Source organism: Micromesistius poutassou (assembly GCF_964030765.1).
Source record: "Micromesistius poutassou genome assembly, chromosome: 12".
Taxonomy (NCBI): domain Eukaryota; kingdom Metazoa; phylum Chordata; class Actinopteri; order Gadiformes; family Gadidae; genus Micromesistius; species Micromesistius poutassou.
In genome coordinates this window covers 1,723,936-1,742,886 of record NC_140282.1, presented here as the reverse complement: position 1 = coordinate 1,742,886, position 18,951 = coordinate 1,723,936, and the positions used below count along the sequence as shown (strand labels likewise).

The following is an 18,951-nucleotide window of genomic DNA, read 5'->3' as shown; positions in this document are numbered from 1 at the left end:
TTTGACCATTATCATATCGGATGCCTCCTGTAGATCCCACGAATGAGCTCTGGGTGAGTTTTAATTAAATTCATTAACCAGGGGACTTCTAATCAGATCAGGAAGCTGGTATCCGCCTGTGCTTCCCTGCCAGCATTCAATTACACAGCAGTCGGTCACACTGTAATAACAGTGCCTGCCAACTGTACATTTTCAAAGTAGTAGATTTCAAGATTGGTTTGGATGCTAATTATGTTTGGTTTCAGAATAGCCACAATCCACATGGGATTGTGTTTGATTGCTTTTTGTTCGTTAAAACTGTCAATCTAATTGTAGTTTGACCAAAGTATTGATTCAGTCTTACATTTTGTGTTTGTTCTTTAACACTGCATAGATTCAATACATGATTTAATCAATCATGAACTTTTTCTCGCAAAAGAGCAAACCAATCCGAAGAAGGCGACATTTTCTAACTTGTGCAAGTCCTTGCTTCAGCCAGGGTTTGTAAAAGCATCCCCAGAGGAAGATGTACAGAGCAAGGTTTAATGGGTCCTCCATGATAACATCTCTGTATTGATTTTGATGCAACAAGCTGAGCTCCAAGGGTGCAGAGTAAAACCATGGTACACACACAATTACACACACACACACACACACACACACACACCAACACCCTTTAACAGAAGCCTCTTCTCTATCATTCTCTATTAACGAGAGAGAGCAATACTTTAGCCTCCTCTCTAGCATTCTCTATCAACGAGAGAGAGCGATACTTTAGCCTCCTCTCTAACATTCTCTATCAACGAGAGAGAGCAATACTTTAGCCTCCTCTCTAACATTCTCTATCAACGAGAGAGAGCGATACTTTAGCCTCCTCTCTAACATTCTCTATCAACGAGAGAGAGCGATACTTTAGCCTCCTCTCTAACATTCTCTATCAACGAGAGAGAGCGATACTTTAGCCTCTCACAGTGCTGGATGGAGACTCGTGCTAAAAAGTGTTCACTGTCATGTTGGCATAAGGTGCTCTTCATAAGAAAAGAATGTAATGTAAAAGAGTAACCAAATTAGCTCTTTAATAAAACAAAAGATGTACAAAGAGTTTTTCTATAACAACATACAAATAATAAAATGGCTCAGCTGTTGAGAATCTTTTTTTTTCATGTAAATTATTATTTAATCTTACCACCATAGTTTGAGTAACATATTTGGTAAGCTATTTTGGCGTTATGGAGTTATGTTTGTATACACATATTGATGCAGCATCCATTAAGCCAGCAGGAAACCTTGCAGATGCAGCCTTTTAGAATTGGCAATGCCAGATAACATCCACAAGATGTCACCCTTGATTATGGTTAACAAGACTTTGTATCTCAGACGGTAGGTAGTCGACTGAGTTTATATGCCTACATCTTTAAAAGTTTGTTAAATCATACACATGTTAAAAAGCGGCAGATGCATAATTGAATTATTGTTTCAGCAATTGAATACAGTTATTTGTATTTGGGCATTCTGTTACTAAGCAATGAATATATGATATACTTTATACTGGTGATACATTGTTTGAAGTCAGAAATTACTAGATCACAGTGTTTGCCATTGTTTTCTCAGTCTGAACACTCAGATGAAGCCATTTGCAATGTTCTGTATTGTTCACAACAAAAGTCTCAACTCTGTCTCGGTCAAATGTCGTCTCCAAGTAGCAGTGGCTCCAGGAAGAGTCCAGCAGTTCCCAGGATGCAGACCAGAACAAAAACCCAAAGGAAGATCCTGTCAATCACCATGGCGACATACTTCCAGTCGTCTTGAACCTGAAAAAGGTTCCATTACATTTTCAATACACACCACTTTGTAAACTATGACATACCAAAGGGAATGACTTCTCCCCCTGTGCTACGGGAATGGACATATAAGGATGTACTTACCTCCTTGGCCTCATTCTGAAGCCTCATGTTCTCCGCTATGTACTTGACACTCTCGATGGCCTCCCTCACCTCCGGGGACATGGGAGACAAGAACACCAGCCCTCCGTCCACGGAGCTGGAGCTGGAGCAGGGACTACCCAGGCCCATCCCGGCAGCGGTACCTCCACTGAGGGCCCCGAGACTGCCCAGCCCTCCGCTCCCTCCCCCGCAGTCCGCGGGGAGTTTGGAAGCCCTTTGGTGCCAGCATTTGCCCTCGTTACATGGGGCCTTGGCTGGCTCTCTGGTCAAGCTGTTGACTCTGGAGAACTCCGTGTTAATGAAGAGCGGCTGGCTGCGGGCCAGGCTGGACAACACGCTGGTGGCGTTGGACCGGGGCTTACTCTGCAGCTGCTGCTGCTGCTGCTGATGATGATGATGCTGTTGTTGCTGCTGCTGCTGTTGCGTATGCAGTCGCAGAGTGGAGCACGAACGCACCACACACGGTCTGGACGGCGGCAGAGGAGCGGCGCTGGCCACCACCTCGTTCTCGGGATCTCTCTCCGGCCTGGTCATGAACATCACCCTGGGCAGCATGCCGAGGAACACGTTGCGCACCCAGCCGGGCATAGTGTGGGTCTTTGGGGTGCGGTAGTGGACGTTCAGCACGAAGACGGTGATGACGATGGAGAGGGTGACGAAGATCATGGTGAAGAGCAGGTACTCGCCGATCAAGGGGATCACCAGCGAGGTGGACGGGATGGTCTCGGTGATGACGAGCAGGAACACGGTCAAGGAGAGCAAGACGGATATGCACAGAGTGATCTTCTCCCCGCAGTCGGAGGGCAGGTAGAAGACCAGCACCGTGAGGAAGGAGATGAGCAGGCAGGGGATGATCATGTTGACGGTGTAGAAGAGGGGCAGCCGGCGGATGTACAGCGAGTAGGTGATGTCGGGGTAGATCTCCTCACAGCAGTTGTATTTGATGTCGTGTTTGTAGCCCGGGGCGTCGATGATGGTCCACTCACCGCTTTCCCAGAAGTCTTTGAGGTTAACGGTGGAGCCGATGAGCACCAAGTCAATCTTGGCCTTGTCGTATGTCCACGAGCCGAACTTCATGGTGCAATTCTGGTAGTCAAACGGGAAGTAAGTGACGTCTATTTTGCAGGAGCTCTTGAAAATAGCTGGAGGGATCCAGGTGACGTCCCCGTTGTAACGGAGCAAGGCCTTGGTTTTCTCATCCACCTGAAAGTCTCCAACCGCACTACAATATGAAAATAAAGAGACAGTGAACGGCGGAACAGGAAGCCATGAAGGGGAAATAGAGATGGCAGATGAGTCACCAAATTGAGAAATAATAGAGAAAATGATTCCTCTGTCTCAGAGACATCGCTCAAAATGACAAAGTGAACTCACTTGTTGTACAACACAATGTCTGGTTTCCATATTTCGCTGGATGGCACTCTAATGAACTCTACTCCACCGAAGTTTTTTGGATCCCATCTTAGTTTGTAGTCATTCCAGATCTGAAAGAAAGGAACTCAGACTTGGTTAAAAGAAACACATCGATCCATCTATCTACCTTTACAATCTAACATGTCATATTAAGATGTTCAGCTACAATGAAAAAGCGTATCAGCCAGTTTTATTCCCACGACTTATATGCATCAAACAAATGTATGAATAGATATACAGTATGCATCAAATGAAAATGCACATTTGCGCACAATGTGTTTCTAAAACACAAAAACAATTACTCTTTGGATGATGAGCTTTGGGGCCACTGTATTCCTAACCATCCTTTCAAAGTTTATTTATCAACTCTCACCAAAGTTCATACCACACAGAGAGCTGTAAAGCTTCTATTTAATTAAGAAAACACCAAGTGTCTGGTGTGTATCTTAGGGCAATCTCTGACAGGCTCACTCCCCCTGGAAATGCCATCATCTGTCTTGTTTAATAGACGTGCCATACCCTTACCCCAAATGTGCCACAAATCAGTTCTCCTTTGTCTAACCTAATTAGCATTTCAGAATGTGAGTTGGTTTAACCGCCACAGTTAATGCATTTGCAATAGGCTGAATTGCCATAGAATCTAAATTAGCTGTAAACAATTAGTTTTACTGTAGAGCATTGCAAATGTATAATAGCCTCTGTGGAAATGCCTTCAGAGTTAGAGGAATTATATGGCCGCACTGAATTAAAGTCCAACTTATAGTATAGGTTTGTATAGCCTTCACAAGCCTTTACAGCTGTTGCTTTCCCTAAAGTCAGGCCTGTCGACTTGCCTTTCCAAAAATGAAGCATGCTTCAAGCATGTAGAATAACTATTGGACTCTAATTCTGTACTGCAATAACTAAATGGCTGTTTTAGCACACATATGAAAGTATAGATACGCAGGTCTTGGGAAATCCAGGGATTTGGCGTGTTATACTATTTCAATTGGCTTTCATTGTGCTTCTCACGGCACAATAAGCTGTGAGAAGCACGGTAATGTTGAATGAGTGAGCATTTAAATGGGCAACGCAATCCATCAGTAAAAACAAGTCACACTATACAACACCTATTAACTTTGAAAAGGCAATGGCAAGTGGCATCAATCTATACAAACCCAATGAAGCCAATGAATAATTTAAGCAATCTGATTGACAGCCAACAGTCATGTATGGCAGAGACAGGGGTTCGGCCCATGGCTCGTGACCTTGCTCAAGGGCTCAATGTGCTCTGGTGATGGATGGGTAATAAACTCACGTGTCTCAGCCAAAGATTGGTCTCCATGATTTGGTTCAGTTCGTCCTGAAAACAGAGCAGGATATTTTCTCAGGGAAAGATTCACTAGGCACACACAAGAAAGGCCAAATGTGTCTTAAAACAATCTTTCTACCTATCAAATGTGATCCTGTTATCCGTCTATCTTTTCTAATTTCAAGAGGTGGATATGGTCACAGGATAGCCAGAGGATTTGTGGGGGGTGGGTGTCTCTTTCACAATGCCACCTCAATCAGTAGCAGCTTTCAGTAGGTTAGCTAAGAGGTAAGCTTAGAGGTAAGGTAAGAGGTAAGCTAAGAGATGTAATTGGTCAGGTAAGAGGTAAGGTCAGAGGTTAGCTAAGAGGTCAAATAAGCAGGTAAGGTAAGAGGTAAGGTTAGAGGTAATCCAAGGGGTCAGTGAAGAGGTAAACTACAACGTGGGTAAGCGGTAAGCAGTGTTGTGCATGAACTAGTTCAAAATAACTAGTTCATTGAACAAGTTCATTTTTATATGAACTTTGAACTGAACTTAACATATTTCTAACTAAACAACTTGAACTTGAACTAGTTCAGATTTTGTGACATTCTGAATTGATGCTTTGGTCGAGGTGAAACGTTTATTGAATACAGTTAATGCCTTAGTTGTGATGAATGAAAAAGGTGTGCAAATAATGATAATGCAGCTGATAATGGAGAGGATTAATTAAAAAATTAAAAAATAAATTAAAAAAATAAAGATAAGCACAGATATATTCACTCCCACAGTTTTTCCTCGGTTTCTAAAAGAACTGTTAATGAACTGAACATGAACTAGTTAAAAACTGAATTGATGAACTATGAACATGAATTTATCCATTTTATTTTGTATGAATTGAACTTTGAACTTGTTCATGTGAAGTGTGAACTTGCACAACACTGGCGGTAAGCTAAGAGGTAAGCTAAGATGTAAGGTAAGATGTAACATAAGATGTAAGGTAAGAGGTTATCTAAGAGGTCAGGTAAGCAGGTAAACTCAGAATATAGGCTGGAGGAGAGGCAGGCGGAGGGCTGGCAGATATCCAGTCTGTGTTAGGACTGTCTGCACATACATCAGCCACATGAACAACCAGGGCCTTGAATTAACCATGTGGCCCCGGGCCATTGGCTGATATGTCTGGTGTGTGTGTGTGTGCGTGTGCGTGTGCGTGTGCGTGTGTGTGTGTGTGTGTGTGTGTGTGTGTGTGTGTGTCAATATGGTGACTAGAATACAATTGCGGGAATCAGGGTAACAAATGTGTCAAGGTAGGCCGGCCTTACCAGCCTGATTTAGCTTTGAGCACTTCACTCAGCTGGCAGTCAAACACAGATAACCTGTTGCACCGGCAACCCTTCCCGACTGTGAGATGATGTATTGTCCAGGCAATGAGCTGTCTGTGTTTTAAATTAGATCATACAGCCCTGGCTTATTGGACACAGGCTGGCCCAATGGAAGGCCGCTTCGGGGCATAATGCGTTAAGGAGGAAACACAATCATCCATCAGCCCGGCCCAGCTGAATCCTCTTGCTGGGAAAATATCTCAAAGAGATTGTATCAAAGAGCCGTGTCTGTGTCCTCTACTCCTGGACAGACCTGACCTTGTCTTGGAGACACTGCCCAGAAGGGCATGGAGATAAATGATACTGTGGTTCTGTGTACTGTTACTTTGACATCACGCGTTGCATTAAGGTACGTCGTGCAAGGGATGTGGTTAGGTTTAGGGATTATTCAAAGATTCAAAGTGGACTTTATTGTCAATCAGACCATGCAACAAGTAATTACTCAGAGGATCGAAATTGCTTTTCCCCATACTCCAAATGTGCAAGTAATATGTTTAACACACACAACATATAACATGATAGTGCACAAAAGCAACAAATAAACACACAACATATACGGACAGACAGTGGGCATATACATCATACAGAATATTCACATATTCTGTATAAGAGTGTAGTTCATTTGGTCGTTGTTAGGTTGAGAACAGTCACAGAGAAAAGTGCTCTGCCGTTGGCTCTGTGGAAATGAGTTCTCATTTACTTAACATTTTTGCAGGATAACATTATTGTTGACATGACGTGGATGTTCCCAATAATCCATGTTCAATAATCAACAACCTGGTAGTTCGATGACGCAGATTCAAGTCATCGATATCAGTCATTTGTTCACTGCTATGGCGGCACTTATTTTCTGCATGAGCCTGCTCTGTTTTCATGTCATTGTGGTCGCGTGCTCTCTCCACCCGCCTGGCTCCTCACTGTGCTGCCTTTGCAGCCTCGCTCTGCTCGGGCTGGAGCATGCTGTTAAATCCCATGGTTTCCCATCTGCTGTTATTTAGCGGTTGGGGGGAGGCTGTTGAAATGGCAGGGAGCAGAGTTTGGCCTGGACTGCTGTGCAGCTTGGTCTCTTGCCGTGCTCTTTGGCACTCAGACTCAGCCCTGCTGTCAGACTCCCAAGCCACTCATACCACTTGTTACCGTATACCACTATAAAGTACGGCACAAGAGTATATATACCTGCACTCCCGATGTGAATGATCAACTGGTACTACTATGATTTCTTTCCAGTACGATCAGAGTTTATGGGGAAATCATACAAAAGTGAAAGTACAGAAGAGCCCTACCGAACCAATACATCCTCATACACAGAGGACAGTAAAGACACTCACCACTCACATACACATCAGACACAATCGTCTCTGTCTACAACGTTGTAAAAGCCGTTGCCTCACCACTTTGACCAGTTGAGACATGGACACCTCGAACTGAACCACCACCGGGTCGGACACGTTCTCCACTGGGCGGATGAACTGGTTGTACCGTTCAAACACTTTCTTGAAAAGCCGGTGTTCAGCCTCCGAGCATCCTCCGTCTGAGAGAGAGCAGAAGACTTGGTGTGGCTACGGTGTGGTTTTACACGGTGTGGTTTTACACGGTGTGGTTTTACATGGTGTGGTTTTACATGGTGAAGAGAACCAGGGCTGCTGGCACCGATGCTTATGATTTAGGGGCTGCAGATGCAGTGAGGTGCACTCATTGATTAACTATGGGATCATCGATCTTGTTGTCATTAGTGTTAATATGGTAGTTGTCACATCGTTACATGGCCAGTAAAGCTAGATAAGTTCTGCTAAACATTTATCTACCTGTGTTTTATTTCAAGGTTAATTAATTCCATATTTAATCCAAAACAGTTCTCAAAACATCTCACCCAGAATAGCACATGAATTTGGTTTCATGATTACCAATAACAAAACAATAACAATAACAAACTAGAACTTCAAAAATAGAACATTATAAAATAAATAGCTATATATTAAACAATGAATAAGCCTATGTTGTCCTGTTGTGTAAGATATTGCCCCTTTCCTGCACGGATTATAATACAAGTTACATTCAAATTGAGATGTTTCAAAATATTTTTTTTCAATCTACATTTCTTCCCTTAAAAGAAAAAGCTGTCGAAACGCAACAAGTACTGGACTCCACTTACCAGGCGGCAACGAGAGCACCAAGCTGATGGCCAGGAGAATCGAAAACGGTGCACTCATTTTCGTTTATCAGTAACTAGTCCCCAAATGATGGAGAGCGACCGGGACCCGGAGAAGATGATGGAGAGAGAGACCCACCGAGACCCGGAGTAGATGATGGAGAGAGAGAGACCCAGACCCGGAGCAGACGGGAGCGAGCGACCGCGACCCGGAGCAGACGGGAGCGAGCGGGGAAGTAAAGTGCGCGCGCGTCCACAGCACACTGAGGGCGGAGGAGAGAGAGAGAGGCGAGAGACCCGCGTGCGTCCACTGAGCCACTGGACCACTGGAGAACCACTGGACTGTCTGATCCACTGGACCTCCGACGTCATTTATTGTGTTTATTCTCTCAGGCGTCTGACGTGTTCCTTTGAGATTTGAATTAGAATTATTTGAGAATGTAAGAATGTAAGAACGCTAAAGACGTGGTAGGACTGGGTTATATCTCTGTCTGTCTCTCTTTAAACGGGTGTCACTTTTCGTTTGTCAAGTGTTTATGAAGCGTTTCATTATGCATCTCAGTGACCCAATAAAAACATTTGCCTAACCGTGTTCTTATGTATTAAGATCAGGTTTTATTCAATTGTAAAACAATGAGGCCTGTTGTTCCACTTTAGCACGTCGTGAAGTAATTTGAAACAAAAATAATGGCGAGGTACTGCTAGTACAGTAAATGATTTATGTAGCTGTAAATGCGTCAAACGTGACATGTGTGTATGTGGTGGTGGTTTGTCGGGGGGGGGGGGGGCACTCTAATTTAGTGCTATTTTTCAGGACCAGCAAACGTAAGCTGGTGCAGTATAAATTAAACTGTTCATGGGAGCCATGCAGATCAATTTGTGTTGGATGTTATAGGATAAAAAAATACGCAGTGCGTCAGTCAAAACACATGTTAGTTGTTGTGTCAAGGCCAGCATTTGGTTTTATTTCAAAGAAAATCCAACCCCCAACAACTTTTCTTTAATAAATTGCTTATAGTCATAAATAATGCATTTCGTTCAAACGGTGGGTTCTACAGTTTTGATTAAAGTAATTGGCACATCTTATTGATTTTAAAGAAAGACTGTATCACCATGGATTTAGATTTTGCAAGCACTGTGGCAAGAACATCCTTCATTTTCAGACTTCATGGGGCTTTTAATACATTTAATGGATCACTGGTGGATGTTATTGCATTATAAACACACATATATATATGGCATCTGTAGCCGTAATATTTTTAATATGGAACACCTCTGTTTCCTACTCACACAGATCGAGATGTCTAAGTTCACTGGTGTTGCAGCTGCTGTAGCAGAACTTGGACATTGTTCCGCTGACACTGACCACTAAAGACGACTCATCAGGTCCATTCAGATGCCTTTCATCACAGCACCAGAGAGCTATTATGTTGGCTTGTACTGCTGCTCTATTTTGGTGCCTTTGACTAGACTGCATCGATCGACCGCTGCTGTATCGTATTTGCAAATCATCTTCCTCACTTAATGTGCTGTTCTACCCAGGTGCCTTGTTGTGATGCAATAATTTGCCATGATTGCTATCATTTTGAGTTTTAGTTACGCTCTGGCTGACAATGATCTACCAACAACCTTTGAAGTATTCTTAACTCTGCAAACTCGTACCATATTGTCACATGGCATCTTACATCAATCAACAATTCAAATGTCTTTGTCTTCTCAACTACCCATGTGATTTTGGAATGTTATTTACACACAAACACACACACACACACAGACAACAAACTCTTGGGGAAAGTGAATGCTGCACTTGATCTGCTGGTAGCCGGTTCAGATGCGAGGAGTCTCTGAGCTTGGCTGCAGAGTTGGTACAATGGGCTTCTGGAACACAGGCTGTAGGAACAGGCCGAGTGTTCCCACCACACACACGATCACGAAGATCCACAGGAACAGACGATCCACCACCATAGCCACGTACTTCCAGTCCTCAATGACCTGCGACAACACAGAAATAAGGGGGAAATGGTGTGGAACAATGACAGCAATTTAACGACAGCCCTGAATTCTAGTCTCAGAAAAAGACTTATTTTATATTAGAAAGGAATTGAACGAGGCTTGCTGCCATGGGGCAGATTGCCAATAATCAATACAACAGATTGTATGTGAATACAATCAATTGGGGGATGGACAAGCCAAGGACAGGAATACAAATAGCGAGCTAACCCTAACCGCCACTCCTTATATATATCTCTACATCCTACTACTCACTATTATTAATTACTTAATGATACTGTATATTTGTCCCGCGAACAAAGTCATTTCTCAGCACGGATTCATCGCCTATTCTGCTGACTCCCACATTAGAAATGGATACGGACCCCGCTATGCTGTCCTTGGTAATTTGTGAAGGGGTTCATTTGTCCGGCCTTGTGTGTCCAACCTATTCCATTGATTTCTGCAAGACAACAATTCATTACATGGTGTCTAACTTTAATGTCCCTGGTCACTAGCGCAGCCCCAAGTGTGAAACCTATATGCGACCCAGGGAACATAAGGTATGCCAGATAGTACAAGCCTCCTCAGAAGTCAAAATGGAAAGTCACAGCAGTACTGGAGAACGGGTCAGCGTCGGGGGTCATTGTTGATATTGTGGAACTGCTTTGAGCAAACAACACCCAGGAATTGATTCACACTGAGGTTGAACATCCATAACTCAACATATATCGACGATGCTTCCAACTGCACAGTGCAATAGAGATTTGCGTGTCTCTTCTCAATGCTGAATAGGAATACATTCTCTGTGCCGTAAAACTCCAACCCTATTATTACCACCATTTCAAAAACCCTCGTTAAATATTCAACCTTTAAACCATCCATACATGAAACCCTTTAACCATAGTTAATTATTGAGTGTTATACATACGCCCTGATCGTCGCGATCTTCCATGGTGTGGTCTGCGACGAGGCGGACCCCGTCAACCGCCTCCCGGAGGTCTGCGGACCAGTCCCGGCCCGAGGTTCCGGGCCTGAGGTCCTGGCTGCACAAGGAGCCAACGGGGAGACACCCACCGTCCACTTTACGATTCATGTGCCTGTGTGTCAGCGGAGGAATGGCATCCCGGTTGTGATAGTGTCCTGGGACGGAGAAGCCAGAGGCGAGGAGAGCGGCCGCGGAGGAGGAGGAGGAGGAGGACATGGTGATACCCGTTTTGGGAGGACGCCGGCCCTGGCCGCGCACGGCCCTGGTAGGCCTCGTGTATTGCCGCTTATGGGGTCTCGACTGCGGCGAGTGATCCCGAGGTCGTCTCATGAAGAGCAAGGCGGGCATCCTGATCAGGAAGACCACCTTGACCCAGGAGGGCATGGTGTGTGTGCTGGGGGAGCGGTGGTGCACGTTGAGCACGCACACACTGGTGATGATGGAGAAGGTCACCAGCACCATGGTGAACATCAGGTACTTGCCGATCAGCGGCACGTCCAGGGACGTCGGCGGAACGATCTTGGAGATGAGAAGAAGGAACACGGTGAGCGCCAGGAGGACGGAGATGCATAAGGTGATCTTCTCCCCGCAGTCTGAGGGCAGGTAGAAGACCAGGATGGCCAAGGAGGTGATCAGCACGCAGGGGATGATGAGGTTGATGGTGTAGAAGAGGGGCTTCCTCTTGATGATGAAGTCGTAGGTCAGGTCCACGTAGGCGGGGTCCAGAGGGCTGGTGGTCCGTCGGCCTGGAAGGTCCAGGATGTCCCACTCTCCACTGGGTGTGAAGTCGTCGATGCTGGCCACCTCTGACTTCAGGACCAGGTCCAGCTCGGTGTGGTCGTAGGTCCAGGAGCGGAACTTGAGGGTGCAGTTCTGCTGGTCGAAAGGGAAGTGCTTCACTTCGATTTTGCAGGAGCTCTTGTAGATGGCGGGTGGAAGCCAGAAGATACTGCCGTTGAATTGCACAATGGCGTTGGTGAAGACTGTCACCTCATAGGTGCCATCCGCACTGAGAGCAAGAGGGGAAGCAAATGACATAAAAGAGTTGGAGCTTCTGAATCGTCTGCATTTCAAGAAATCCACAAAACTATTGAATAAAGTCGGTGCCTGGACCTCTACTTTTTTGTCAAAATCATCAATCATTATGAAGGTTAAAGAGGTATGCACTGAAGAAGATGTAAACAAGGTGGGTAGATTGTGGTTAAACGAATGCCGTATTCTTTGGGTTTGCAACCAAAATGATGCTATCAACACAATATATGGACTATTTGCTCTAAAGTTACTCTTCCATAAATCCAGGACCAGTAATGTCAAAGTAAAAAATGTAAAAAGTATGTAGCAAATAAGGAGATTGTAGCAGAATGAGTCTGTAGTGGGTCTTACTTATTGTACAGAACAATGTCGGGCAGCCAGATTTGTTTGGAGGGAATGCACAGCTTCTCGATGCCTTCGTACTTCGAGGGGTCCCAGGCCAATCTGTAGTCCACCCAGTACTGCAGAGAAACAAAGACAACTGACCGCTTTAACTCAGCGTTGTTCTCACAGTCAAATCCTCACAAAGTCTCCCGGGGACCAGCTCAAACCGGCCATTACAAGCTTCATTATCACTGGAAAGAAGCACAATTACAGAGCCCGTTTGTTCCACTTTGAGGTAGAATGGAAGGGATATGGTTTAATCCAAGTTCAGGGGAAGGACGGTGGAAGAGACGGCTTTGGTCAGGGTTAAAGCGGTTAAAGCGGGTGATTGATGATGATGGACCTTGTGCCTTTATTAAGCTTACCTGAGTGAGCCAGACATTCGTTGTCATAATCTGCTCCCTTTCGTTCTGGAAATGGAAAGGGAAGAAGAGGTCAAAGCGGTGACCTCAATTCATATCAATTTCATGCATTTCTTCACAAACAAAACAACAACAAGAATTTGAATCTTGGCTGAAAGACATGGCAAGAAGCCTTATTCAAGATATTAATGTTATTGTACAAATAAATCACCTTTAAGTTGACAAGGACACCATTCTGATGGCCCTGCTCTATGGCTGTATATTTTGATGAATCAAAACAAGTCAATTTGTATAGGACAAACGCCAAATACAACCATCTGCCAGAAATGTCTCTTCTCTCATCAATTAAGCATAAGAGCATGGAGACAGTTTGACAATGCCTTTTGTAAGGTATTTGGTATGGTGTATGAATATTTACAATGTTTTAATCTATCTTGGAACCCTGTGAAATAAATGAGGATTTGTTTCAAGACTCAGTTAAACATTAAACAAGATTCTGTGTATTTTTGTTAAGTGAGCTTGTAGACGTGTGGATGGTTGGTGACTCACCACGCTGATGAGTTGTGCCAGAGACACTTGCAGTGTGATGGTCACCCTCTCTGACCTGTTTACCGCCGGGCGGATCAGCTTGTTGTAGTTTTGCTTCACTAGCAGCCAGTTCATCAGGCGCTCTTCAGATTCCGCACATCTGTTACCTGTGCCGCGCAACAGATATCTTAACTTACAAAGGAGTGATGCAGCCGCATTCAAATCAACGGTCAACTCAGGTTTTCTTTATAGAGGCCATACAATGAGCTTTAAGTGGAGATGGAGGCAAAGGGATATCTTGCTCAATGTGTTGTTATAATGAACTGCCTTTTTAAATAATGATTTATAATCAAGATGTTAGTAAGATGTTGTATTAAGTGCTTTGTATTGGTTTTCAGTTATTTGCGTCAATTTGTTTTGGAAATAACTAATATTTGATTATACAATTAGACTCAATATTTCTTAGTACTCAAGCTGAATATTTAAGTACAAGTGTTTGACCTGATTGTATATAAAGTTCCTGTTAAAGTTGTTACCATTGGCTTTTACTAACAAAGAGCATTTGCAAGCTTTGCAAAAGCAATACTTTACCTGACCTGCTTGATGAATGGAATCCATATCAGTGGTGAAGAGCAGCATGATTTAAATGGATGGTTAGCCCTATTCCTCTAAGGCAGGATGGATAGAATACCACTACACTCTTGTCCTCTGCTTATAATTAATGTCCTGACACTACCACAAGTAGCTGAGTTGCACTGAACTACCCACGGGAAACCGCCCAATGAGGTGCGAGTAATATTGACCGTCCGCGGAGGGACCAAAACAAAACTGTAATCAGGGACTCTAGAGATTGATCGCATCAAGTTGCAACTTTGATACCAATTTGCACCCACAGATGTTGATGTAAGGCATATGAACCCTATGAAGTTTTGGACGGGTGTCTACATTTTAATTTGACTACACTACTCTAAAACTGCATTTCATTACTCTCCTACACAGACTCTCTAAGATGCTACGAGTTATGGGAGTTTAACAGGCACCGCCGCCCATTCGTCAACGCCACGGTCACCATGACAGAAGCCTCATCAGCGCCTTGGCTGAGGTCCCAATCAACACGATCACGGCAGCAGAGTTCAGCCTAATAGACGGAGGGTTGTCATAGCGCCATGAGGCCTCAATCAAACAGGGCCGCCGATCCCCGGAGGTGAAGGCCCCGCCCGGGACCCCAGCAGGCCCCTAAGAGATGTTGGCTCCGTAGCACTGACCACTGGTCGGGTGGTCGGTGTGATTGTGTCTGTGTGTGTGCACATACTTGGTCATTTGTTTGTTTAAGTGTGCGTTTGCGTGTGCATGTGTCATGGGTCTGTCTGTCTGTCTGTATGCGTGTATACGTGTATGCTGTGTATACATTTACATGAGGGAAATGTGTGTGAGTGTGTATCTTATAAAGGTTGACATTATGGGGATGGAGAGTTCAGGACCAATAACTTGGTAAAGGTCACTGCAGTACCGAATACACTGGTGACCTTATCAAAGGTTACCATACAAATGGTATGGTAATGCTTTAAAGTGTTTCAAATACATTAGTAAAATAAATAAAGTGTACTGTAAGTTATTTTTTAAATGCCAACTAAGCATCATTTTTAGATGTACTTGGGTATATGAATCGTAAGGCCAAACAATAATAATAGTTAGGAGCACTCACCTAATTAGGCCAACTTTAACATACTCACTACACTGTTAAGTTATACCAAATGTACTACTTTTGGACTTTTGGTACTTATTATTTACTTATTGGAACACTTAAAGTTGTACCAATTTCACATACCTTTCGTAATAAACTATGTAACTATCTAAGTATTCTTTAAAACTACATTTCAAGTGTAGTATTCTTTCACCTAGTGTGGTCAGGGCTATGAATGAGAAAGTTTTAATATCACAGTGCAGATATAAAAATATCTGCACTATATAAAAATAAAACATATAAAATAATATTAAAATATTAAAATAAAACATAAAATAATAGGATGTATCGCCCTTCCATCCTCATCTGTCATGTTGTTATGCTAGAAGATTCATGCATTCATCAATTCATTCATTTGTTCATTCATTCATTCATTCTCCCTCTGTCGTTCACGAGACTCACACAGCACACCTGAAGCCAATCAACTTTAATTGGATGGGTTTTTAAGTTTGAAGAAACATCAAGAACCACGTTAAAAGACAGAGTCAAAACAAATATAAAGAGAAGCAAACTTTTGTAACTTTCCTTTGCTATTTGAGGCTTTCAGTCTTCCATGTGATAACGTCGATGCAGTGGTTGTGTTAAATGGATGAGTAAGGCTTTAGAGATTTACTTAAAGTAGTGAATAACTCAATTTCATAAACCAGCTCTTACAAAGTTCACCTGTGACGTGTTGGCCTAATGTTTAATGACCATCTGCAATCCCCAAAAATGTCCATAAGCATAACTAAATAAACCTAGATGTTTTGTTTCAATCCAATTCAATTTCAATTTCGATTTTAAAAATGAACAGTTTCATTAATTGTAAGTCTTAATGATATCATCAACATATGCATATTTTCTAACTTTGAAAAAATAAGCAATAGTCTATTTTCCTTAATGTTTAGGCCTACTTCATGACAGTTTTCCGATAAAGATTATCGGATTAGGCCTACATATAACTTTCCGGCAAAATAGTATAACCAAAAAAAGGACACCGAGAAGTCATGCAACGATATACAACTAAGACAAAATAATATTTACCGTAAATCAAACTGAAGAAATAGCAAGCGATGACGGATAGGGCTCCGATCATCTTCTCAGCATCATCTGGTCCAGGTGGAAGTTCTCATTCACCGGGGCAGCGAACCCACGCACCTTGTCGAGATCAGCAACTTCTGCTAAAGCTCCATGCAGACTCCTCGGAGGCTGGTGAACCTCGCTCACTGCGTGGCTGCAAAGTACGCTATTAGTGGCTGTGAACATGATTAGGATGGAGTGGGTGTCCCTGCCTGCGTCTCCAGCACCTCTGACGGGGGAGCGGAGAGATGCGTCGCCCCGTGAGAACGATCCTCCCTCCAGGACTCGGAGTCCTCCGCTTCGCCTCGCAGAGCCTTTGGTCGTGTGGGTTTCTGTGCATAACGATGTTTTTTATGGCCGTTTTAATGTTAAAGCCTTACTTTAACATGTAAAAGCATTACTTTAACTTTAAATGTTAACATGAAATGTTAACATTTACTTTAACATGTTAAAGCCTTACTTTAACATTAAATGTTAACATGAAATGAACATTTCGAACTTGATTGAATTGTCTAACTCTTGTTTTCTCCATTTCACCCAAATTAACAAGCATCGGAAATAGCCATGTAATATTATCCACGTAGACCATACCATAGGCCACATGTAAGGCCAAATTAGTAATATAAAACAAACATCTGGCTTTTAATGAATCCTCCAATCCAAGTCATTATGCAAGTAGACTTGCTGGTGTGAGCCCAATTTGCCTCTCTGCCCAATACTCGATCAACAACCATTAACCCTTAATGACCCAATTATTATAAATGACCTAGTTGGTATTGAAAGAAAGTTGCAAATCGGATCCAACTTCAGGTTAACTCGTTTGTTCCCCACTAACTCAAAGTCGGTAGTTGTATCAACCCTACAACTTTTCCACACAGAGGGGATGAGGCTGCGCGATAAACCATTTCGGTGCCCTGTCTTATATATTCCCTGGGAATATATAGTGGGGTGAAGCCCAGACAGGGCCGCTGCAATGCAATCTTAGCCCCGAGATTTACAGTCCCTGTCCTGCTCAGAAGTGCATTATTATGGGCATCCGCCCTGCATCAAATGCTTCCCCAATGCATGCCCTCAGATCTTCCATTTTCATCTTCTATTTTCATCTTCCATTTGAGATGTGCCACTCTAAAATATTATAGACCGATCAATAGGAATTAGTTAATTAGTTAGTCATTTGCCATTCAGATGTCATGAACTGTTGTTACTGAGTACTACACATGCACACTTTTTTGTACATTTGTACAATTTTATTCAGTTTGAGTTGCAAACAGTACTTTTACAGTCATGCATCTTTATGTGTGTATATTATTTATTTAGGAGGATTTAATCTATATCATCTGTTTTTGGTGGATGTTTGCAGCCCATCAACAATACAGATAGAAGTTGTATTGCCAGGGTTGAGTTATAATGCATGGGTTAAACCATTCCCCAGGGATTAATAAAGTCTAATTAATAAAAAATAAAGTGAATCAGAATCTGAAAATCTATGTTGAGGCGTAGATGATGAAGTGGAGCTATAAGGCTATCTCTTCATATGGAATGGACATTCAACTGATCGATTTTTTACTATTGATTTTATTAAGAATAAATCAATCCTCATAAGTATCTGTCGGCATTCACAGATGTTGGTATCTATATTTCATTAATACACAGGATTAGATGTTATAATCCCTTGTGCCATAATCCAAAGTAAAAACACATTCAGAAGCCCCTGCCCAAATGGTGAAAAACACAAGACAAATGGCCCATCTAACAGCAGTATGCAGTATGCAGCATGTCATTGGGGTTATCAAGTGGGCACCCTCTTTCACCAATGTTTCGTTAAGTTAGGCCCACAACACCTCCTCAGGGCTTAACAATGAAACCAGCGTCCTGGAGTCACCCCCCTCTATGCTGCCCCACATTGCCACATTTAATGCATTGAAATACTCTGATCATAACTGTGTGTCACTGAGCCAGATATATGGATGTGGATATATGGTGCTGAGACACCGTAAAGGCGCAGGGCATCTAAGGGGTGATGTCTGATTGGGTGTTGGTAGAGAGAGGAGACTCAGATGTGCAGCACGCGAGAGTATCTGGAAGTTCAGAGTTTTCCCAGACTTGGCTGATATCCTGAAGAGACCACTTTAATCAAATGTTCCCCTGGAAGACAGCCAGCCCGGGACCCACAGGGTCAGGGGTAAGATGGGGGAAAACAACCGTGGTTCATGGGGTGATTCCAGCTCGTGGTACGTTGTCTCTGTGTTGACCGTAATGCATGGCAGTAGTTGTTATCGATCGCAACCTGTTACAGAATTTATCCATTTATAGGTACTCTGCTCCGATGAACAAACCTCTCTTGTCTTGACCAATTAAATCGTCTCAGTTAAGACGATGAAATCTGCAAAAAGAGAGATAACAGGAAATCAACAATCCAACTCCCCCATGTCAGGAGTCTAACCGAAAATCGACTCAAATTAAACAAACAATCGACCAATCAGCCCGAGAGCCCCTCTGCAGAGCGGTTGCCGTGGTAACATCAGCATCCACAGCTCCACCAGCAGCAGTAGAGGTTTTCTGGAGGCAGACCATTGAGGAATGATAAGAGAGTGTCTGTGGGGGGGGGGGGGGGTAGTGGGCAGGATACAGGAGACAGGTGGTTGTAAACGTTTTGGTGGGTCGTGGGCGAGGCTGATGGAGGAGGAGAAACGTCCAATCAAAGAAAAGTGCTGCTGCTGCAGTACCGC

General features: G+C 43.4%; 2 protein-coding genes across 2 annotated transcripts; both read right to left on the bottom strand.

Annotated features, from left to right (window-relative positions):
* Positions 1–1,661: 1,661 nt before the first annotated feature.
* Positions 1,662–8,197, bottom strand: chrna3 (cholinergic receptor, nicotinic, alpha 3; the record flags this gene model as incomplete). The annotated part of the gene is made up of 6 exons (XM_084475866.1): positions 1,662–1,790; positions 1,905–3,144; positions 3,297–3,406; positions 4,633–4,677; positions 7,379–7,546; positions 8,126–8,197. 6 exons carry the CDS (start codon positions 8,195–8,197, stop codon positions 1,662–1,664), a joined length of 1,764 nt encoding a protein of 587 aa, XP_084331992.1.
* Positions 8,198–9,963: 1,766 nt separating this feature from the next.
* Positions 9,964–16,238, bottom strand: chrnb4 (cholinergic receptor, nicotinic, beta 4 (neuronal); the record flags this gene model as incomplete). The annotated part of the gene is made up of 6 exons (XM_084476691.1): positions 9,964–10,128; positions 11,057–12,122; positions 12,497–12,606; positions 12,895–12,939; positions 13,441–13,586; positions 16,187–16,238. The coding sequence occupies 6 exons, from the start codon at positions 16,236–16,238 to the stop codon at positions 9,964–9,966; spliced, it is 1,584 nt and encodes a 527-aa protein (XP_084332817.1).
* Between the last annotated feature and the right edge of the window lie 2,713 nt (positions 16,239–18,951).